The sequence below is a fragment of the Carlito syrichta genome, unplaced genomic scaffold (genome assembly GCF_000164805.1).
Source record: "Carlito syrichta isolate Samal-C Ts95f unplaced genomic scaffold, Tarsius_syrichta-2.0.1 Scaffold309726, whole genome shotgun sequence".
NCBI lineage: Eukaryota > Metazoa > Chordata > Mammalia > Primates > Tarsiidae > Carlito > Carlito syrichta.
Window position 1 is genome coordinate 1493864 of NW_007253822.1, and position 21786 is coordinate 1515649.

Below are 21786 nucleotides of genomic sequence, written 5' to 3' on the forward strand. Positions count from 1 at the left end.
TAAGACAGACATTTCAATTCCTGACTAGATTACAGGACTGGCTTGACGCCAGTGCGATTCTGAACTTTGCTTCTCTAAACAACCAGTGCAATTAGGTAAGGCACTGACACTCAAATCAAATCAGTTTCCAAGCCAAAATGCAGCAAAGGAACCATCGAGAACTTCTTTATTCACAGGAGATGTAGCCAAAGCCCTGAAGGAATTATTACACCAACCATCTCCCCAGGTACTACTAGGCCAAGAATCAGGTTTCTATCTGCCTACACCATGTTCCCACTGGGCCTAAATGACACACAATTAACTGCTTTTCCTTTCCAATTCTCCTGCTCTTATTTCCATAGGCTTTGGCTTGGAAATGGGGAGATTTGGGTTGTATGAAGCTTCAGCCTGGAGGCAGCAGGCTGGCAGTGCCATGGATAGAAAGGAGAACCATGTGGGACAACGTTGGCACAGGTGCTCTGGATAGGTTGATTTTGGAAATCGGCTTTTCTTTTTGGACTATAATACTCAGCTCCCCAGACACTGTTGAATATTGACTATGTGATAATGTGCTTATGCCCTGGATAAAATCTCACCTTTCATTGTTTCTGGGAGGAGTTTGCATAGACCTATGTTTCTTCTCCTCTTGAGTTATTCTGTCTAAAAAGCTCTTGTGACTATTATAGCCCAGTTCATCTGCCTGGCTTTAAAGTGTAAATGGATCTACATTTTTCTATGAAGGTTTGTTGCAGGGCCCTCAAAGGCCCCACATTTGAGATGCTCCAAAACAATGATATGTTCTTGAATTCTTCCCAGCCCTTTGTGAATGACAGACCCTTGAGAAGTGTCTGCTGTTTGGAAATCAAGGACACTTTTATGCTCTACTGCAGATATACACTATTTGGAAAATAGTCTGACTTCTTCAGACTAAGCTTATTCTAATGATCACCGGTATTGATTCTAATGTCATCTTTCTCTGACCTGTTCATAGTTTTAACTTTGTTTTGTTTAAGAATCCAAAAGTTAGCCAGGTTCGGTGGCTCAGCCTGTAATCCCGCGCCTTGAGAGGTTGAGGTGAGTGGATTGCCTGAGCCCGCGAGTTCAAGACCCACCTGGGCAACTTGGAGAGGCCTCATCTCTACAATAAATAAAAAATTACCTGGGTGTGGTAGCCCATGCCTGTAGTTCCAGCTACTTGGAAGGCTGAGGCGGAAGGATCGCCGGAGCCCAGCAGGTAGAGGCTGCGGTGGCCGTGAGCGGCCACTGCACTCCAGTCTGGGGCGACAGAGTGAGACTCCAACTCAAAAAAAAAAAAAAGAATCCAAAAGTTGTGTTTATCAATATAAAAAAAGAAACAGCTTAATCAGCAACCTGATTTAGAAAAGCATCAGCAACATTTCATAAACACTATGTTAACTGTTAGGAAATAGGTTGAAAAGTAGATTGAGAAATAATAATCCATTTGTAGGTATTTCTAACAACAATAAAAAGACACAACTTGAAAGAAAACATTGAGCTTCCCTTTCCTCATAATATAGAAAGCTTTTAATACTTGCAATGTCAAAAGAATTGATTAGAAAGATTCATAAAACCCAAATTCAAAGGAAACCCAACAGTCATTTTTGCAATAATGAGACCTCCCAAGCATAATGGAGAAGGCAGACATCTGGAGGCTAGGAAATCTAGGATATTCTCTTAAAATATAAAATAAAATCCCGGAGTTCTTCTGCCAGTTTTTGTGACAGTCATTATTTTTATATTTATACCAATGTTTGAAAAGAACGGGAAAACAATAGGAAGCATGTGTTTCTCTATCATCTGTCAACAGTTTGGGAAACAAAAAATAAATAAATTAACAGAAGACTTGGTGATTTGTTCTCTAACTCATTACAGGGCATCAGACAAGACATTTACCAATTATTACTGCATCTTCTGGCATTAGTGAATTTCTGGAGGTTTTTACTCATTATTTTCAAGAAATTCCACCTGGGAATTCATTTGTCCTATGTGACTTTATAATTGAATTATTGTACAAAGTCACTTGGAAATTTGGTGAGTAGAAGTAAATCTATTTCCCCTTTACACAAATTTTATCTAAAAACCAAGGTAAATCATTCTAAATCGCCATTCCTGTGGTTCTAATTTCAAAGTAAGGATAATTAAGAATTCAGGACACTCAACAGCTTTCCTTCCCATGCTTTTCCAGCTATGTCCTTTGAACTTTGCATCTACATTTCTTGAAAAATGCTACTGACCTCTGAGATGTCAGAGAAATGTTTTGCTGGTCATCTGCTAGGCTCTGTTTCAATTCAAGGCTGCCTAAGTGAGGAGTCAGATTAGAACCAATCACAGATTGTGAAAAGAAAAGCTCTAAATCCTTAGATAAAAGAACAAAGAATGGTATTACATTTTAATTTCCCTTGGTATTAAAAAGTATTCTGAAGAGCGACTATCAAGATTCAGAACTTAAACAGATTTATGGTTCTCAGCATGAACCACAGATTCAGGACATAATCTTTGTACCCCCCAATTTCTTTAGATCACATATCCTACCAAGTGAGGGAAATAACTTTCTTCATAAGAAATGCTGGCAACTTAATTTTTCCCCTCAAAGTAGTGTTAGATGTGAAGATCTCTGTCACCCACATGTTCTGAAAAAGAGAAAATGAGACAGGAGAGCATGATCTTGTGTTTACATTTCATGATGACTTGATAATCAATTTACTCACATTTATAGGCAAAACAGCTCTTTGGCCATTCATTTATTTAAATTAATGAATTGTTCCTATTCTAGATGTGTAGTATTACTATCTAAATATTTACCCCTGATCAAAGATAAAGTGATTCCGAAGATTGTACTTTTATTTGGGCTTTAAAACTGAGCTCCCAAAGGACGTGGAGCTTTCTGTGGGTCTTGTGGGATGTTTCACTTTTCCTTTAAGTCTTTCAACCCAGCCTTGCTCTTCCCTGGTGGTAAAAACCGTGCTGGAGGCTAAGGCCTGGCTCCACCTGTCTGGAAAGTTCTGGCTCAGGACTAGTGGGAGATCACCCAGGCTGAGGGCCATGGAATTCATCCTGTGTGACTTTGTCTACATCATTTAACTTTCTGGGGTCTCAATGTCCCCATCTGTAAAATGGGGAGATTAGCGCATTCCCTTTAGCCCTCCTTTTCTAGATTGTGATATAAAGTAGTACCTATACTGCATAACATGGTGTACTTCCACTAGTCAAGAGAGAGAGACAAACCTCCACATAACAGGAGTCTGTATGGTTTTTGATGATAATAGCTAACATGCATTGGGGCCCCACAATGTGCCAAGCAAAACACAAAGCATCTTATACTGTCAGAAAACAAAAAGTTGTCTTTTTCTTTAATTCTACACATTTCAGTGTAGAATGCCACAGAAGCCTTAATTTCTTTCATATATTTTGTTTGACTCAGACTATATAGAAATCATAGCTCTGTTATGGTCATATACATTCATGCATCAACTTAATGTTGCAGGTGTCAGGGTATATCTTTGAATTTATCTTATAAAACAAATCTTCTTTTAGAAATATTTATAGTAATATGGCATAAACAAATACAATGCCCAGATATGCTAATTTCTCTTATCTGAAGGAATATAGGATATACAAAGGGCACAGGACTCCACAAAAGCAACAATTCAACCTTCTCTCTGGTGATAGAGTCTTTGAATAACAAACTAGAACATCCTGGGAAAGGGAACATTGATAATCAAATATTGCTCAGTGTTTCCATTTCAATTTCAACGAATGCTGATTTCTTTCCCAAAACAGAATACCAATATGCAAAGTCTTGCCAATAGTCCATGGAAATGTTGATGGATTAGATTTGCTAAAGTCTAAAACAACTCACCCTTTTATGACCTTTTTGGCCTCAACTCCTCTATCCACTTGAAAAGTGGGTAGAACATAGCTAAATGATAGCAAATAACTTTGCACATTTAAGGCAGCTCATGGAAATTTTTTTTGATCCTTGAAAAGTAAATTGAATAACAAGTTATAATGTATTGTAAAGACATTATGATAATTATCAACCTAAATTCAGCATAAATAAAAAAGTGTTGTAAATGTAGTATATTAAAAAAAAACTTTGAAGTTCAACACAAATTGTAATTACCTTTTACATTAAAAAACCAAAATAAAACAAAAACTAAAAGACCGTAGAGATCAACTTCTTAGTCTTGAAAGGCTGTGATACTTGATGGAGCTATGTTAAATCATTGGTGTTAATTTAGTTTTAAAATTTTATTAAGAAACAAGCAATGCACACAAACAGGTGTGTGCCAGTACTCCCTGGCTCCCAACCCAAACATTACGCTTAACTACCTACTTTCTGAGCTGTGGCACAATGAAAAGGGAAAAGGTTAGAGTTACTTTTATTCTTTCCACAAGTTTTAAATATTTTAAAATATAAATTTAAGCTTGTCTACTCAGATTTAGGTCAAAAATGCTCAGAGGCAGTGATGAGGTAATGAAAGGAAAGACATGAAGGTAGAATCATGTGTTTTTATAGTGATTCAACACACCTTCTTCAGACCACAGCAGACACATGATCTTGTGGAGATATACTACCAAATGAAAGTGGTTAGGGTGTTTCTTGTTCCATTTCTTCCAGGCCTCACCTACATAATTCATTGACCATTCATATGCCAAAACTATGTCAACTACTCATAGGAAAATACCCATTTGCAAAAATGCAGCTGTTTCCTACCAAAGGGATAGGACCTATCTACTCAAAGGTGGGCAGACACAGAGCTAGCTTTCCATAGAATTCTTGTGTCAGATTAGCAAGGTGTGTTTTGAGGGATCTAGGGAAGGGCTCTTGCTCTAAGGACAGTCATGGCTAATGTGGGCATAACAACCACTTTAACATCTTTGTACTAAGATTTGCCATTTTTCAACAGTATTTTTTAAAATATAAGATGAAAATCTTTTCAGACCCTGGGAGAATCTTTTTTTTTTTATTTCAACAAATATTAATTGACTGCCTACCATGCTCCTACAGGTCATCCAATGGATACAAGAAATAGACAAGTAGATAAAGTCTCTGCCTTTATGAAATTTATGTAATAGAGAAGGAGACAAATGTGGTATAGGACATAACCAATGCATTGATGTGAATGTTTTTACCCATTTCTTCTATAGTAGTAGTTCCCTAAGTACCAAGACAGTATTGGATACCTGAACTTGAGAAACTGAATATGTCTCTGTTCTAATTCTTTAGCTTTTCTCCAGTGTTCTTATGTCCCCATCAATGGCATCATTCTGAAGTTGTGTATTCTGAAGAAATGAGGCAGGATCGGTGCAGGTTAGACATAGTTACATTTCTTGTAGGCAGTTTAAATTAAAATAGGATAAACGTTCAGATATCATTCTTATCCATTCATCATCTTCAACCAACCGACCAGGCACATGGACCTGAGCACCTTGCTGGCTAAAATGTGGATCGACCCATGCAGTAAATCACAGACACAATAAGGAACTACCCAAAACACAGACACATTCTAAAGAAAGTCCAAATCTAGTTATGCAATAAATTTAATTATTTAGAAGGTCCTTGTGGCCTTAGAAGGTTAAGAGATAGTAATCAAAACTTGTGACCAGACACCTGCAGTCCACCCTGCTTAGCTCATTGAGGAGATGGTGATCGAAACACATGACCAGATACCTGCAGCCCACCAGTCTTAGCTTATGGTTTACTTAATCATGGTTGTAAAAGTATACAAAGCTTCTTGTCAAAGGTAAGCATGGGCCCTTTCTTAAGAGATTCTCTTCTAGAGCATTCCTCTTTCTAATAACTTCTATTTTAAACTATACTTTGGATTTGCTCTGAAATTTTTTTCTGTGGTGAGTCAAAAGAACCCATGGAGTATCACACTACTCAACATCAGAAGGACATTTCAACTTTTGTGGCAGAATAACAGGGTGAAGTATTAATCACTTCCCCCCCCCTTTCTTTCACTAGTGGAGAAAACTTAAATTCATATTGTTCTTTACTTCTGTTAAGTCTCAGAGCTTTTCAAACAGGTTTTATAGGGAGAAAGCTCAGTAATGGCCTGGATTCTTTTTAAGTAAATGAAGTCAAGGCCCTTACATAGAGTAAAATAACAGAATAAAGTTAGAGATGCCACAGAGCTGGTGTGTGCATTATAAGTTTAGGTGAGTGAACTTGATTTCCAGCAATAAACATTCTATCAAATTCAATTTCCTTTCACACACTTATAGTGAGTAAATGCAATTTCCCATTCCAAGCAAGCATGTCTCTAAGATTAAAGTTATAGTCCATAGAAGATAACAATAAAAGTTTAAAGTCAGTATTTCTCCAAGGAGATTATTGCAAACTAGTAAGGGAATAATTTTATGACAAGATACAGAATAAATAGAAGCATGCAAAAAGAGACCCTCACCCCAACTTTGCTGTTTATATTCTTAGTGTGTTTAGAGTAAACATCTTCTATTTTCCAGCTATTGTATATGAAGATGTTCTGGCAAACTCAGTGCTTTATACTCCCAAGTCCTGTGCCAACTATCTTTCATTCTTCAAAATTCCTCATTAAGCTGATCACTGAAGCTTGTGATTATCTGGCTTTGGTCATAATTTCGGCCAAATCTAAATCATATCAATTTCAGAGAAGGTCTAACTTTCTCTTCCCATTACTCTCAGGCTTACCTCTAGACTTTCAGCTTAGTGCCTTATTGCCTCCAGGAACAAGAGATGGCACCTAAAAAAGAAAATCAAGGCATCTTCTTTGGTTTGTTCAGCAGTCCAACCCTCAAAGGAAAACCGAAAGGACACTTGAGTACACAAACAATGTTTGATTGTGTAAGTGCAAGGCTTGCTGCCCCAGGGATTAGGAAATATTCCCCATAACCAAGGGAGGGGCAGTGAGAAGTGAATAGCTGCTGGGGGTCCTGACAGGGAAGCCTCCAGCTGCAAACACCCAGAGGCTTGGTGATCTGATGGTGGAAGGAAGAACCCCTCCCTCTTTCCTGGACCAAGCCTGGGTAGTAGCAAGATCTCAGGGTTGAAGTGGCTGCCTCTTGTAGCAACCTATATTTTCCAGAGGCAACCACAGAGGTTACCTCTGCCCAGGAAGGGGTGGAAGCAGCAGGCATGTCCTCTTGTGTCCAGAAAATGCAAGGAAATTAGTGGAGACCTAAAGAAACCTTCCAGCAGGGCGTGAGGTGTGACACATCAATGAGGACCGGATGAGAATGAGGACGTTTCATGGGATGTCAGCAGGAAAAGTTATGTCCCAGATCAGATGAGCACCCTCCTGTCCACCCTGACCCTCGTGACTAGCTATGATTTAAATTCCCAGTAATTTACTATGACCCTTGGGGAAAAGCTAGAAAATACTCTTTATTGACTAAAACTAAGATTTTGCCACCTGCTGGAATGAGAACTTGGGATAGAAATTGAGTTATAGAAAAATAAAGTTCAATTTCTATGAAATACCTGAGTTTATGGGCAGTATTCCCACCTGCTGCATTTGTAAAAGGAATTGGGGATTCCCACTTCATTGGGGTTAGTTGGGAGTGGTTCCTGGTAGGGACTTCTTTCAGTAAACAAATTTTGTATTTTATTCAGGTGGTTTTGTTTAGTTTGTTGTTTAGGGTTAGAGATAATCAGGAGAAAGAGAAGGTGATCTCTTTAAATTACGAGCCAAAACCAGAAGTGGTCATTTTGAAGCCATTAATTTGAATCCTAAATCAGCAAAGACTTTTTCCGAGATAAACTAATAAAGTGTGATACAATTAGAATCATAGGATCAAAATATAAAATTATTTGATGTCAAGTTTGAGCTTGCTCTCAAAGCTATTATAAAAGTCTAAAAAGTTGCATGTAATCAGTGTTCCTTCAGCCCTAGCTGTATGTGAAAATCAACATCAGAATTTTGTGTAAATAGGTATACCCAGGCATTATTCTAAACCTGCTGAATCAGAATCTCTCCTGGAGGAGGAGAGGGTGGGAGAGGGCTTGCTCCTAAATGAGACTTCTCTGGGCATTAAAAAGATGTCACAGTTAATGTCAATGGATGTCTGAGAAACCTCTTCTTATGTAGCAGGCTATGGAAAACTATGAAAATGGTCATTACTAAAAATATTTATTAAGTACCAATGATTTGATGGGCCCTCTAAGAGTTACTATCTTGCACTCAAGATAAAACACTGTTTCAGCATTAACAGCACAATATGTGAGGCTCACAATACCCAAAGATGGACTAAAGCCTAGTTGCCCACTCATGAATTGAGCTGGGACTTTTATTAGAAGCCTAGAGTCAAGCCCACCTCCTGAATTCCACCACTCCCCACTCCACTAAGTAGCAAATGATGTCAAGAAGCCTGGCAAGCCTCTCTTTTAGAGGAGGGAGAGTCATGCTTTCTCACCGTCTTGTCACAGCAAGTCCTGCTCTTCTCCACCCAACTCCTTCCACACTGATAAGCCAAGGCATGACCACCCTGCAGACAGCCATGAAGGACCCCAGCATGTAGCGGGCAGCCTTCTCTGACAGCCTATACAGGACAATGTCTCCAAAAGCCTTTGGTAGGTCCCCAGTGCCCATAGGTGGTCCTCAAGGCCCTGAGGCTTTGACCTCCCACCCCAGCCTCTGCTCCCACAACTTCCCTACGTGTGCTCACTCTTCTAGCCAAATGGTCTGTTAAGTATCTTCATATACAGTATGTCCCCTACATGTGAACCTTCAAGGTGCGAACTTTCGAAGATGTGGACGTGTGTTCACATGTCCAATCACATAAGTGAGTTCATGTGTCTGCCGTACATTGTCATGTGTGTGCATCCTCTACAAGTGGTTGTGCTTTTGTGTACTTTGCTGTACAGTACTATATAGAGTACAGTAGTACAATAACTTTATTTCAAGTCCAGGGTGTTCAGAAGCAAGCATAAAAGCAGCAGTGATGTAGCTGGTACTGTATAGCCAGTTGTGTTAGTTGGATACCTTGGCTAACTTTGTTGGTCTTATGAACACTTTGGACTTACAAACACACTCTCGGAACAGGACTCATTCATATATAGAGGACTTACTATACTTGTCCACTTCTCAGTCTTTGTTCTAACTCATCCTTCTGCCCAAATTTTCTTCCTCTTATCTTGTGCTACTGATAAACTGCCCATTCTTCAAAACTCGTATCAAATGCTCCTTCCTCCTAAAAGACTTCTATATTTTTTTGTTAGAGATGCTGTAACAAAGGACCACAGGTTGGGTGACTCAAACAATAGAAATTTATTTTTTCATGGTTCTGGAAGCCAGAAGCCCAGGATCAAGGTGTCTGTTGGCAGGGTTGGTTTCTTGAAGGATGAGAGGGATAGCTCCGTTTCAGGCCTCTCCCCTGGGCTTGTGGATGGCCATTTTCACTCCTCTTCAGTGGTCTTCCCTCTATCCATGTCTGTGCCCACATTTCCTCTTCTTTCAAAGAGACCAGGCATATTAGATGAGGGCCCAACTTAATGACCTCATTTTAATTTTATTACTTCTTGAAAGACACTATCTCCAAATACAGTTGTGGTCTAAAGTACTTGGGGTTAGGACTGTGAGCTTTTGGGGTAGACACAGTTGAGTCCATAACAGCTGCTTCTGGTTGTTCATTTCAGCCAGAAGGGATCTTCTCTCTTCCTCTGTGCTGGTAGTCTCTGCTGCACATAACACTTAGCAGTAATTGTGTTTCTACCTTTGTTCCCCTACTAGGGACCATCACAGCACAATGCATAGGGAAAAAAATGTATTAGCATAGAAGTTGCTTAACAGATCACACTTACAAATTCTGCTTAAGGATTGGCTTTCCTGGGCCCTATGCAATCCTCCCTCTTGCCAGGCCCCCTGTTCGCCGAGGGCTGGCCCAGAGCAGGCTTTCTAGAGCCACTGTGCTTCTTTCTGCTCTCACTAGCTGAGCTGTACGTTTACCAAGAATTAGTTGTGCTTGATCTCAGCCCCGGGTACGCTCTGCTGGACTTAATATGTTTAAACAATTTTACTAAATATGATGTGATGCAACAAAAATGTACAGGGAGAGAACTGTTTATTTAAAATGAAGATGGGTGGCCGGCCTCAATGGCTCACACCTATAATCCCAGCACTTTGGGAGGCCTGAGGCAGGGGGATTGCTTGAATCCAGGAGTTTAAGACAAGCTTGGGCAACATAGCAAGACCTCATCTCTACAAAAAATTTAAAAATTAGCCAGGCATGGTGGCATGTGTCTGTAGTCCCAGCTACTCAGGAGGCTGACACGGAAGGATTGCCTGAGCCCAGGAGGTCGAGGCTGTGGTAGTGAGCTGTGATTGTGTCACTGCACTCCAGCCTGGGTGACAGAGTGAGACCCTGACTCAAAAAAAAAAAAAAAATGAAGAAGATGGCTTCTTTGAAAAGCCTTGACAAAAGGGCCCTCCAAAAGATATTGTTGAACTGAGTGTGAGCAAAACAACTGTAAAAGTTGGAGGAAAATCATCATTACAATCTGGAGGCCTCCGTTCTCAGATTATTGTTAGAGTGACTTTAAGTTCTTGCTCTACTCTGACAAAACCACAACTGTAAAGAAACCCCAAAATGGAAATTATAGAAGATGCATTATACACATGGTGTTTGAAAAACAACTCCAATGATCAAACCTAGTCCAAGAAAAGACTTTTGCCTTTTTACATCAAATGATTCCTGAATGAATACACAATTTTACATTTTAAGTTAAAAGAAAATGTTTGTGGTTTATATGTATTAGGTTTTCTTTTTATGACCCTTCATTTTACTTTTCAATTAAGAACACACTTACGCATCCTCCTTGAAAAACTAAGAAGGCTCCTACTGCAAAAGCTACTGTGCCAATAAAGGATTGTACCAAGGTGTGATTTTCATAAACAAGGAAGGTATGAGAGACACCTTTAGGATTTGCTGAACTCTGGGCAGAAGTTGACAGAACTAGGACTTATAGGAATACTAAGGTTTCTTTCCAAACAAAGAGCTCGGGGCACCTGTCTCAGAGACATAGTCATAACAGAGACACGCTGTCTGGATCAGTGACTGCGGTGACGTCACAGTCCCCTCACCTCACTGGCCCTGGGAGGGACATCTGCACCGCCATCCCCATGGGTTGGAGTCTTCTCTGCAGTGTGTCATCCAACGTTTGCAAATACAGCCAATTCCACTTTGAACAAGCTTTCCAATCTTTCCCAGAATGAGTTCAGTCCACAATTTATCAATATGGTATGCCAGCTCCCTAGGAAATGAAATGTTTTATAATTGCCCACAACAGACGGATGCTCAACACACTCAAATCCAGTCTGCTTTCAGAGCCCAGCATGTCACACAGAACACACCTGAGTGCTTTTTGTTCATTGAAAACTAGGAGAACCACTGCTGACTATTGAATAAAGTTAGGAACCGAGCTAGTAATTCATACAGATTTTCAGATTGACTGCAACGTAGTCAGTTGCAGGAAACCTTGGTGGAAAACACAATCTTTATTCTGCCACCAATGCATGGGGTTGGGGCAGAATGTTACAGAATGAATGTACGGCAGAGAGAAAAAAGGCACAAACTTGTCCCTTCACCCAAAAGAGCATTGACACAGCAAAGTTCCTGCCACACCATGGACAGAGGCTGCAGGGTATACCTCAGGGTTCCTCCTCATTCACCAGTAAGGGCTTTCCCAACACCACCAGCCTGGGTCACCGCGGTCTCTGCCTGCTGTACAGAATGAACCCTGCCGTCACCTGGCATGTTATTCTTAGGGAAAAAATTAAAGGGATTATTACTTCTGACACTATTTACAGAATTACATTGCAAATCATCAGCTATTTCCCCCCATATTAAATCTGAGATACAGGAAATTAATCCACCTCTCTCAGTCCTCGCACCCCATTACTTATCTGTAAGCTTATTTCCTGTCATTCTCCTCCAAGTTCCTTTCCACTCGTTTCCCTTTCCTGATCTTTGCCTCCCTCACCTGTTCCCTGGATTGCTTGCTTTTCTTTAAGTTCTACACCCAAAGGAATTAAAAAAACAAAACAAAACTGAGAAACCTCTGGAGTTGAATATAGAGAATAGACAAAGAATTCTAAAGCTGGAAATACTATTAAAGAAGATCTAATTCAGTTCCTTCCATTACTGATTTGCAAATGGAGGGGCAAAGAGGCAAAAGCTAGTTCTGGAAGAATTCTTTGGGCCTATTTGTTCATGAGCTCAGAGCTCTCCAGCTGCTACCTGTAGAGGTACTGGCTAGAGCTAAGACCAGGTCATGCCCTCCTGGAATTAGCCCAATGCCTTTACTCCAAAACCCAGCAAGTCTCCAGTGTCATGTGTAAAACTGCTTTGTCAACTGAAACACTTTTAAAATTTTTCCTTTTTTAAATTTTATTTCATTTCATTTTTTTGAGTTGTTTGGTACATGTGAGATTTACTATATAAGTAAATTGTGTGCAGGTGAGGTTTGGGCTTCTAGCTAGCTCACTCTCTCCCTGGTCGTGGGCCTGGTACCCAGTGTGTGGTTGTGTGCCACTTATCCCTCCTCCTCCCTCCCTCCTTTAGCAGTGTCCAGCATCTGTTGTTCCCACCTTTGTGCTTGTGTGTCCAGTGATCAGAGCCTGCTTATGAGAACATGGGGTATTCAGTTTTTTGTTTTTGTGATAGTTCACTTAGTATGATGGTCTCCAGCTACAACTATGTTGCTGCAAAGAACATTATTTTGCTCTTTTTTATGACTGCATAGCACTCCATTGTGTATATGTACCACATTTTCTTTATCCAGCTCACTTTTGATGGGCATCTGTGTTGGTTCCATGTTTTTGTTATTGTGAAGAGTGCTACAATGAACATATGTGTGCAGGTATCTTTTTGGTAAAGCGATTTATGTTCCTCTGGGTATATTCCCAGAAGTGGGATTACTGAATTGTAGGGAAACTCAATTTTCAGTTCTTTAAGAAAATGCCACACTGCTTTCGACAAAGATTGAACTAGCTTACATTCCCACCAATAGTGCAAAAACGTTGCCCTTTCTCCATAGCCTCGCCAACACCTGCTGTTTTTTTACTTTTTAATGATAGCCATCCCCGATCAGTGTGGGGTGGTATCTCCTTGTAGTTTTGATGCGCATTTCTCTGAAAAACGTTTTTAAAACACTGTTTATCATCAGTTCACTAGGATGACATTCGCATCTCAATTCTGAAGTCACATGTAGGTGAAGTGAGGGCTTGTGAGTGTGAAAACCTCATTTCATAAGACCTCTTGGTGGGCACCCTCACTGCATGGAGTTATATGAGCACCTCCATATTCCACACTTTCAAAATTCTCTCTGGCCGGGCTCGGTGACTCAACCTGTAATCCCAGCACTTTGGGAGGCTGAGGTGAGTGGATCGCCGGAGGTTGCGGGTTTGAGACCAGCCTGGGCAACTTGGCGAAACCTCATCTCTACAATTAAAAATCAAAAAATAGCCAGGCGAGGTAGTGTGTGCTTATAGTTCCAGCTACTTGGAAGGCTGAGGCGGAAGGATCGCCAGAGCCTAGCGGGTCGACACTGGGGTGGCCGTGAGTGAGACTCCAACACTCTCCCATTTATTAAAAAGCCCCAGAACTTTTAGGAGAGCAATAATTAGAGTGTGGGTAGCATATGCAAGGACTAAATGCTGTTAGCTTCCTGGATCACCAGTGTGTCCATTCCCTTTTGCACAATCTACATTTTTCTCAGTTTAAGCAAGGATAAAATTCATCCTCCAATTACTCCTAGCATCTTCTCTCTCTCCTTTATTTTATTTATTTTGCTTTTGCTTCATATTGGACCAAGTCACTTCCTTGCCCTTGTCTCCAAATTTGAGATATTCTCTCTTTGGCCCCAGAATTTCTAGAATTAATTTTATATCTGCAAAGTGTTCCCAAAATATAAAATCTATTTTATGGTACAAGCAATGAAAAATACTGCCCAGAGCAACTCAGTCTTTTTCATCAGGCATTCACCCAAGGAATACTGCATTCATTGCTTTTATTTATTTAAAATAAGGGGTCATTTTGGTATAAAGAAATGGAGTAAGATTATTCTAGCCTATCTTTCTCATCTTGAATCACACAGACTATGAGGGTGTTCTATGCCCCTGGCATCTAACCTTAGTTCAGATGGAGATGATTCATGGGGAGGAAGGCGGTGAGGGTTGGTACAGTCTGGTAATCTTTCAAGCTGACTGAGCTCAACTTAACATCTCCATGGTCTGAAATCTCCCTGCCATTCCTTAGAAGAGCCACAACATCCTGGAAAAATATGGACATAAAGTGGAATATGGAGATTCCACCCAATGCTAGTACAGGCTGCCACAGAATGAAGGAAAGAGAATACTAAATGCAGAGATCTAAGTCGGACATGGTGGCTCATGCCTGTAATCCCAGTATTTTGGGAGGCTAAGATGAGGTGATCCCTTGAGGCCAGGACTTCAAGGCCACCCTGTGCAACATAGGGAAACCCCATCTAAATAAGAAATTAAAACAAAAACCCACAGAGACATAAAGAAGAGAGGGAATGGAGAGAACATTCTCAATTTAACCATTGAATCAGGAACCAAAGTAGAAAGCTGGGGGAAAATGAATCCAAATAATCTTATTCTCTTTCAATTTAAAACAATTTTTTAAAAAGAGATTTCTAAGAGTAGAAACTGCCACCATGAGTGTTGGAGTCAGGCTAGCTGTGGCCTGTGAATAGCCTGACAAAGGCCAACTCTTACCCAGATGTCCAATAAAAACACTTAGCAAGTATCATTTCCATAAGGCTTTGTCTACTCAAAACACAAGCCAATTGTTTGGGTCCAACTTACGAAGCAAGGTCTTACAAAGGTTATGGGGTGAGGAGGCCCGATGACAACTAAATTGCTTTAAATGGAGCTCAAAATATCACCTTAAACATTCTTCTCTCCCAAGAAATGCTTAATCATAAATCAAGTGCCTCAAAACGTATTAAAAATGACAAATAGAGCAAGCACTTACATCTCATTTTTTTTCTTTTAATTCACTGATGCATCAAAGATTTCTGAAGGATATTATTACACACAAAAAAGATGAGGTACACCAAGAATGCAAGATTCCAGGGATAAAATAGGAGATTAAAAATCAAATGGTGGACCAGACTTAATGCTAAAAATTATTCTGAAAATAGACATACTCATTTTAAGACAAGGAGATGAGGACTGTCTGCTCTGAACTTGTAAGGAGTGGTGAATCTCACAATAATTGGACACATGTTTTTCATCTTCGAAGAACTATGAATCCATTTTAATGCCTTAAAGTTCATGGGTACTATTTGTCCACAAGTAAGCTTTCTCCTCCCTCTTCCTACCATGTATTCTTTAATGGAGTTTTGATTTCAACGGGGGAAAAACTTTCCAAAACTCACTAACGTTTTCTGAATTGCCATTAGGCTAACTTTAGAAGGCATTTTAAAGAATGTGCTAAGTGAAACTTTCTGTGCAAGGATCCTTAATATTCCAGTATGTTTGAATAACAAGTTATTTTTTATGTGTCCCTTCCACTGCATGTAGAAATTAATTCTCTACAATAAGAATTATTAAGTGCCTAGCTCAAGATGCAAATTTGTCTTGGCCTGGAATAGATTAGAAAGTGGAACTAGCAGGAAAGTCCAGCCTGGCAAATTAAAGCACACCTTCTTAAAAGACACCGATTCTGGGCATAAGACGGAAGGAAGGGCAAGCTCTCTGGGAACAACTCTTACTTCTCTCATCCTTATGATTACAAAGACCTAGAGAATTCAACCGATTCTCAAGGCAGCGAGCCTGATTTTTTTTTTCACAGCCTTTTTCAGTCTACTTGGAAACATCTGTTTTTAATTGAATTTGAATTTGAAAACTAATTTCGGGTGAGATTGGGTTCAGGCTCCAATCAAGTTGGAACTGAGAGATTATTGCTTATACACGGATCCCAAAATTCAGAGAGGCTCGAGGCCAAGGATACCACACTTCCTGAATGCCTGCATGAGGCATATATATTTAGAAATGAAAAAGGACTGGCCTAATTCTCTTAAGGAAACTTCCTTAAAGCCAGTGATTCTGGGTTTTAGATTTCAGCTTTGAGACTCAGGATTTGATTTTGGGAAAGGTCAGTTAGAGGACAATGCCCTCCACACATTCCTTATCTAGAGCAGGTGATTAACCATTCATATGGTCAACACAAAATTAAAACAGAATTTGACATTGTTCATTGAGAAGATCATATAACTACCCCTTTCTGCCAATTTGGTTTTTATTATTATTATTTGCATAAATTTAAAGTGTACAAGTGTAGTTGTATATCCATGGATATATTGCATAGTGGTGAAGTCTGGGCTTTGAAAGAAATTGAAAAGAAGTACGCTATCTATTGCCTAATTGCAATTTCTCCACTAGTGTCTCAGTGGCGTGAAGCCCTTCTCTCTCCCCCCATGCCCCCACTCCTCTTACTAGAAGGATGAAAAAAAAGGAGAATGAAGGGTTCTTTGTAGGGTTTGCCCTTCTGCCTTGTGCTCAGAATCTTTTAAGGAGGTGTGCTTTAATTTGCCAGGCTGTACTTTTGTAGGCAACTGGGACTACCAGCTGAGCACAGGGACTCAGGAGTCTTCCAGGCCTTGTCATTAACTCAGCGTATTCCTAGGCTCTTTGCCTTCAAGTATCTAACTTTAAATTAGGCTCTTATTTTTCTGCTTCTCAAAAAAAAAATTATTGTATCTTCATTAGTGATCTGCTACAAAGTACTAAAAATAACCAAAAGCTGCTAAAGTGCTAGAGGCCATTTAAATTTTCTTTAATGGCTGAGCCCCCCCACCCAAAAAAGAAAAATTCATACCAAGAATTCTGAAATGATTGCTTGATACTTTGACAATCCAGAAAAGTGAGCCTTGGATTTCTCACTTTGCAATTTGACTGACAGCCTGTGATAATTTTATCAAGTTGATCAGCCAGATACAGCCCTATGTTTCTTGAAACTTAAAGTACCATTTTAAAGTTCTTTTACCAGTTAGTAAAAGAGCACAGAAATGTAATATTTCAATTGACTATATAATTGTCATACATTTCAGAAAACTTAGATACTGAGGACAAAGTGTGCCCTCATATCTGTTCCTTATGTTTAAAGGATATATGTATTTTTTTTCCGATTGGGGCATATAGTTTATTCAAAAGCAAATTAGAGAGAGAGAGTGAGAGAGAGAGAGAAGATTCACCTCCCCAAGGTAGGGGAGGAGGCCAAAGCCAGGAAGTATGGTGATCGCCATAGCTCAAAGAGTACATGGCACCACCAGAGTGTAGCAAGGCAATGGTGGCAATGTTCTGGCAATGGCCGGATATACATAGTTTTAAACACTGTTGCCAATTTTCATTAAATCCATTAGCTGATTGTTCCAAATGTTTTATTTACCATAAGCTATTAATTTATGAGGCTAACTTTATTGACAAAAGATAGAACACCAGTTATCATTTATTAATTCTAAGTGTTCTCTATAGAAATTTTCAGAGGTGGTATGGCTTTTTCTTAATACCTGTTATTATAATTGTACTAGAATTTAATATGTAAGATGGTCCATTTAGATGCTTAATCTTGGCCCAATATTCTTTTATCTGATTTACCAAATAAACCTTCATCTGAATTGGATCTCCTGCTAAATGCTAATAACCTGGGAGACATTGAAGAGAAAGCTTTCTTATAAATTAATATTTCAAATGTACTAATGAAATGGCTATAGCATTAGCTAGTTACACTTCCTAGAAGATATGCAAAGGTGCCAAGAAGTGTATTCACATTTCAAGAAAGGAAAAAAAACTGTATTAAAATTGGAATACTCAATATATAATGATAACAGAAGATTAATGCCATCTTTTGAGTAAACGTCATACTATACATTGCTATCATAATTCAATTCAACTTTGAAAAGGTAATACATAGATAACATCTCTTAAAATGTGTATACATTTTTTGGCATCTGATATATACTTCTTAGGTGACATATTAAGTGCCTGTACACATTTGTTCCCCAATGGCATTCTGGTGGCAGATGATACAAAAAAGTCAATAAATAAGACTCCAAAACTTCCAATAAATTAAGGAAGATGCACAAAGAAGGCACTCTTGTGACATTTGGCAGCTGGTGCTTTTAACACCATGCTAAGTTCATGGTTGTGCAGTGCCCAACCATGGCCAAAGCAAATAGCAAAAATGAAGTGCCTTCAGTAGATCTTTGGAACTAACAAAAGAAGTAATGATGATATTAATTATTCTTTTGTTTTCATTACACAACACACAGCTTCACTAACCACCCAAGCTTTAAATTGCATTTTATTAGCATAAATTAAAATTTCTGATTGTAAAATAATAATATAGTATATTTCTTGTAGTAATGTTGGAAGACATAGAAAACATGATGATTAAAATAATATCACCCACCAGCCCCATCTCAAGCTGCCGTCACCAGGGAGGCTCTAGGCGCCTGTCCCTCAGAGATACCAGCTCCATTCCTGGCTAAAGTGTCCTGTGGGGGCCCAAAACCACTGCCACTGCCCGCCACCAGCCATTTGGAGCTCCGGTCCCCACTCTAACTGAGGCACCCAGCAGTCTCGCACTCCACTCACCCCTGACTACAGCGGACCAGAGAACAGCTGGAGCCCTGTGACCAGGCAGAGACCTGCAGCGACTCACCCACCCAGCTCTGCCTAACCTCCAAATTGGGAGCTAAGACCCCATGGTTGTGTAAGGGAACAGTACATCTTAAAGAGGTGCTGAACAGCCACTCTCAGCTCTCAGCTCCGGCCCCAGACACAAACCACCATAGAACGTCATAGTGGATCATCCACAGACCAGATGAGTGGAGAGAAAAGATGAGTGGAGAGAAAGGATCGGCAAAAGAGGAGCCGCCCACTGCAGCCATTTTCCAGGCAGAGATTTGTATTACCCCGCCCATCTACGAGCAACCTCCACCTTGGTTTCTAAGGTAACCTCGCCAAACAGGAGACAAAAGGCCCTCCCCTCCACTGAATCAGATATAGGCAACTCAGTTCTGTGGCAGACCTCTCAGGCAGTAAGCCAAGGGAACCAATCCAACCGATGAGTAAGTCTATCTGCCTGCAAAGGGGAGAGGCTAGAGATCAGAGCTGAAGAGACCTTAGACACTCAGGAAAGACTCCAGAGCTAGTCTGGTTTCTCACTTTGATTTTTTATTTTATTGTTTTGACTGTTTGTTTTGCTCACTTTTGTTTGCTTTTTGAGTTAGACTACTTGTTTGTGTTGGGGAAAAGCACATCAACAGGCATGAATTTATTGGACTGTCTTTGTGTGATTACTGGTATGCTTTAGGGAATCTGTGTTTTTTACTCTTTTCTGGCCTTGTGTCTCTTTTCATTCATTAGTTGGTATGTAGGTCTGTTTTCTCTCTTACTCTTCTTGCTCTCCCACTTCCTCATGACACCCCACTTCTTCCATTATTTTCCTGTTTCTTACCTCCTTTGGTTCCAGGGACCAAACCTAAACCCCACTGCATGAACAGATTGTAAGGCAGTGGGAAGTGGGTTCCAGTGTGCCCATACACCTGTTGGTGGATACTGGGATCTGCAGATAGATTCTGAATCACACCTTTCTCCTCAATTAAATCTCAAAACAGCAAAAAGGACAGCCCCAACCTACAGTTCAGCCTCAAAAGTGAACAAAGTCAGAGGACGCTTATAAGGAAGAACAGGAGATTGAACAAAAAGAAGTAAAAGCAATCCCACATTCCTTGAAAAACAGAGTTAAAGAAGGGGAGAGAAAGGGGGAGAGAAAAATCTACACAAATGAAGAAAAACCAAAAGAAGAGTATGGGTCTCTCAGACCCCTGGGAGGTCAGACACTGAGAAGACTGACTTTGGAATGCAAACAATGAAGAGGCCCCAGAATGACTGTCCTCAAACTACAAACCCGGATATCAAGATATTAATGGAGAGATTAAAAAGAATTGAGGAGAGACAAGAGGAAACTAGGAAGGAGTTGATAACTGAGATAACAGTAGTAAAGAATACTGTGAATCAAATAAATAACAAACTGATAAGCATGGAAAGCAGAATTAGCCAAGCAGAAGAAAGAATCTCAGAACTTGAGGACCAAAATATAGAACTAACTCAAACTGTCAAAAACATAGAAAAGAAGCTCAAAAAGACAGAACAAAACCTTCAAGAGATGAGCGATTACTTTAAGAAACCAAACCTAAGGGTAATTGGACTTCCTGAGGCAGAAAGAGAGACAGAGTCCACACTGGAACAAACATTCCATGAGATTATTCAAGAAAACTTTCCTCATCTCATCAGTGATGTGAAAATTCAAACACAAGAGATTCAGAGAACCCCTGCAAGACAACAAATGAGAAGACCAACTCCCAGACACATAATAATTCACCTAAACAAGGTAGGTATCAAAGAAAAAAATCCTAAAGGCAGCAAGAGAAAAAGATCAGACTACCTACCAGGAAAGACCATTAGAATAGCAGCAGATTTATCTACAGAAACCCTTCAGGCTAGGAGAGCTTGGAGCCCTGTCCTCAAAGTTCTAAAAGATAAACAATTTCAACCAAGAATAATCTACCCAGCCAAGCTAAGCTTCATCAGTGAGGGAGAATTGAAATCTTTCCCAAGAACTTACGCTGCCATCAGACAACCTCTACAAAAAACACTTAAGAAAGTATTGAATACAGAAGACAAGGAAAAAAGAACAACAACATTCTTCACAAGAGTATAGGAAAAAGATTAAAAATTCACACAAACCAACCCCAAAACCAAAAGAAAGATAAGAAACAGGAACAACAACAACAACTCCATAAAACCCTATGATAGAGATTAAAACTCACATTTCAATAAGTAGCCTGAATGTGAATGGACTAAATGCACCACTGAAAAGACATAGAATGGCAAAATGGATAAAATATCACCAGGCAACAATATATTGCCTTCAAGAGACTCACCTCACTAGAAAGGACACTCACAGACCAAAGTAAGAGGATGGGAAACAAATTTTCAGGTGAATAGAACACAAAAGAAAGGAGGAGTCATGATCTTAATCTCAGACAAAATACCATTTAAGCTATCAAAAATTTAAAAATATACAGAAGGCCACTACATAATGATAAAAGGTTCCATCCATCAACAAGAAATATCTATCCTAAGCATATATGTGCCAACATAGGAGCACCAACTTTCTTAAAGCAGCTTCTAGGTAAACTCAAAAAAGATATTAACAGCCGGACTCGGTGGCTCAGCCTGTAATCCTGTGCCTTTGGGAGGCTGAGGTGAGTGGATTTCCTGAGCCTGCGAGTTTGTGACCTGCCTGGGCAACTTGGCAAGACCTCATCTCTACAATAAATCAAAAAATCAGCCGGGCATGGTAGCGCATGCCTATAATTCTGGCTACTCGGAAGGCTGAGGTGGAAGGATCACTGGAGCCCAGCAGGTCAAGGCTGTGGTGGCTGGGAGCGGCCACTGCACTCCAGTCTGGGCAACAGAGTGAGACTCCAACTCAAAAAAAAAAAAAAAAAGATATTAACTCTAACACTATCTTAGCTGGGGACTTTAATACCCCACTCACAACCTTAGACAGATCATCAGGACAAAAAGTCAGCAACAAGATCAGAACCTCAATGTGACTCTTGACCAAATGGACTTAATTAATACCTACAGAACACTTTACCCAACGACCACAGAATATACATTCTACTCATCACCGCATGGAACATATTCTAAGATCAACCACATACTTGGCCATAAATCAAGCATAAACAAATTTCAAAAGATC

At 39.9% G+C, this 21786-nt stretch overlaps 1 protein-coding gene across 1 annotated transcript in view; it reads right to left on the reverse strand.

Annotated features, from left to right (window-relative positions):
• Positions 1-3511: 3511 nt before the first annotated feature.
• Positions 3512-21786, reverse strand: part of PQLC2L (PQ loop repeat containing 2 like) — a 30265-nt gene continuing 11990 nt past the window's right edge. Inside the window, 3 exon segments of the mRNA XM_008067649.1 lie at positions 3512-3649; positions 3651-3686; positions 7114-7125. Coding sequence (XP_008065840.1) covers positions 3512-3649; positions 3651-3686; positions 7114-7125 — 186 coding nt within the window.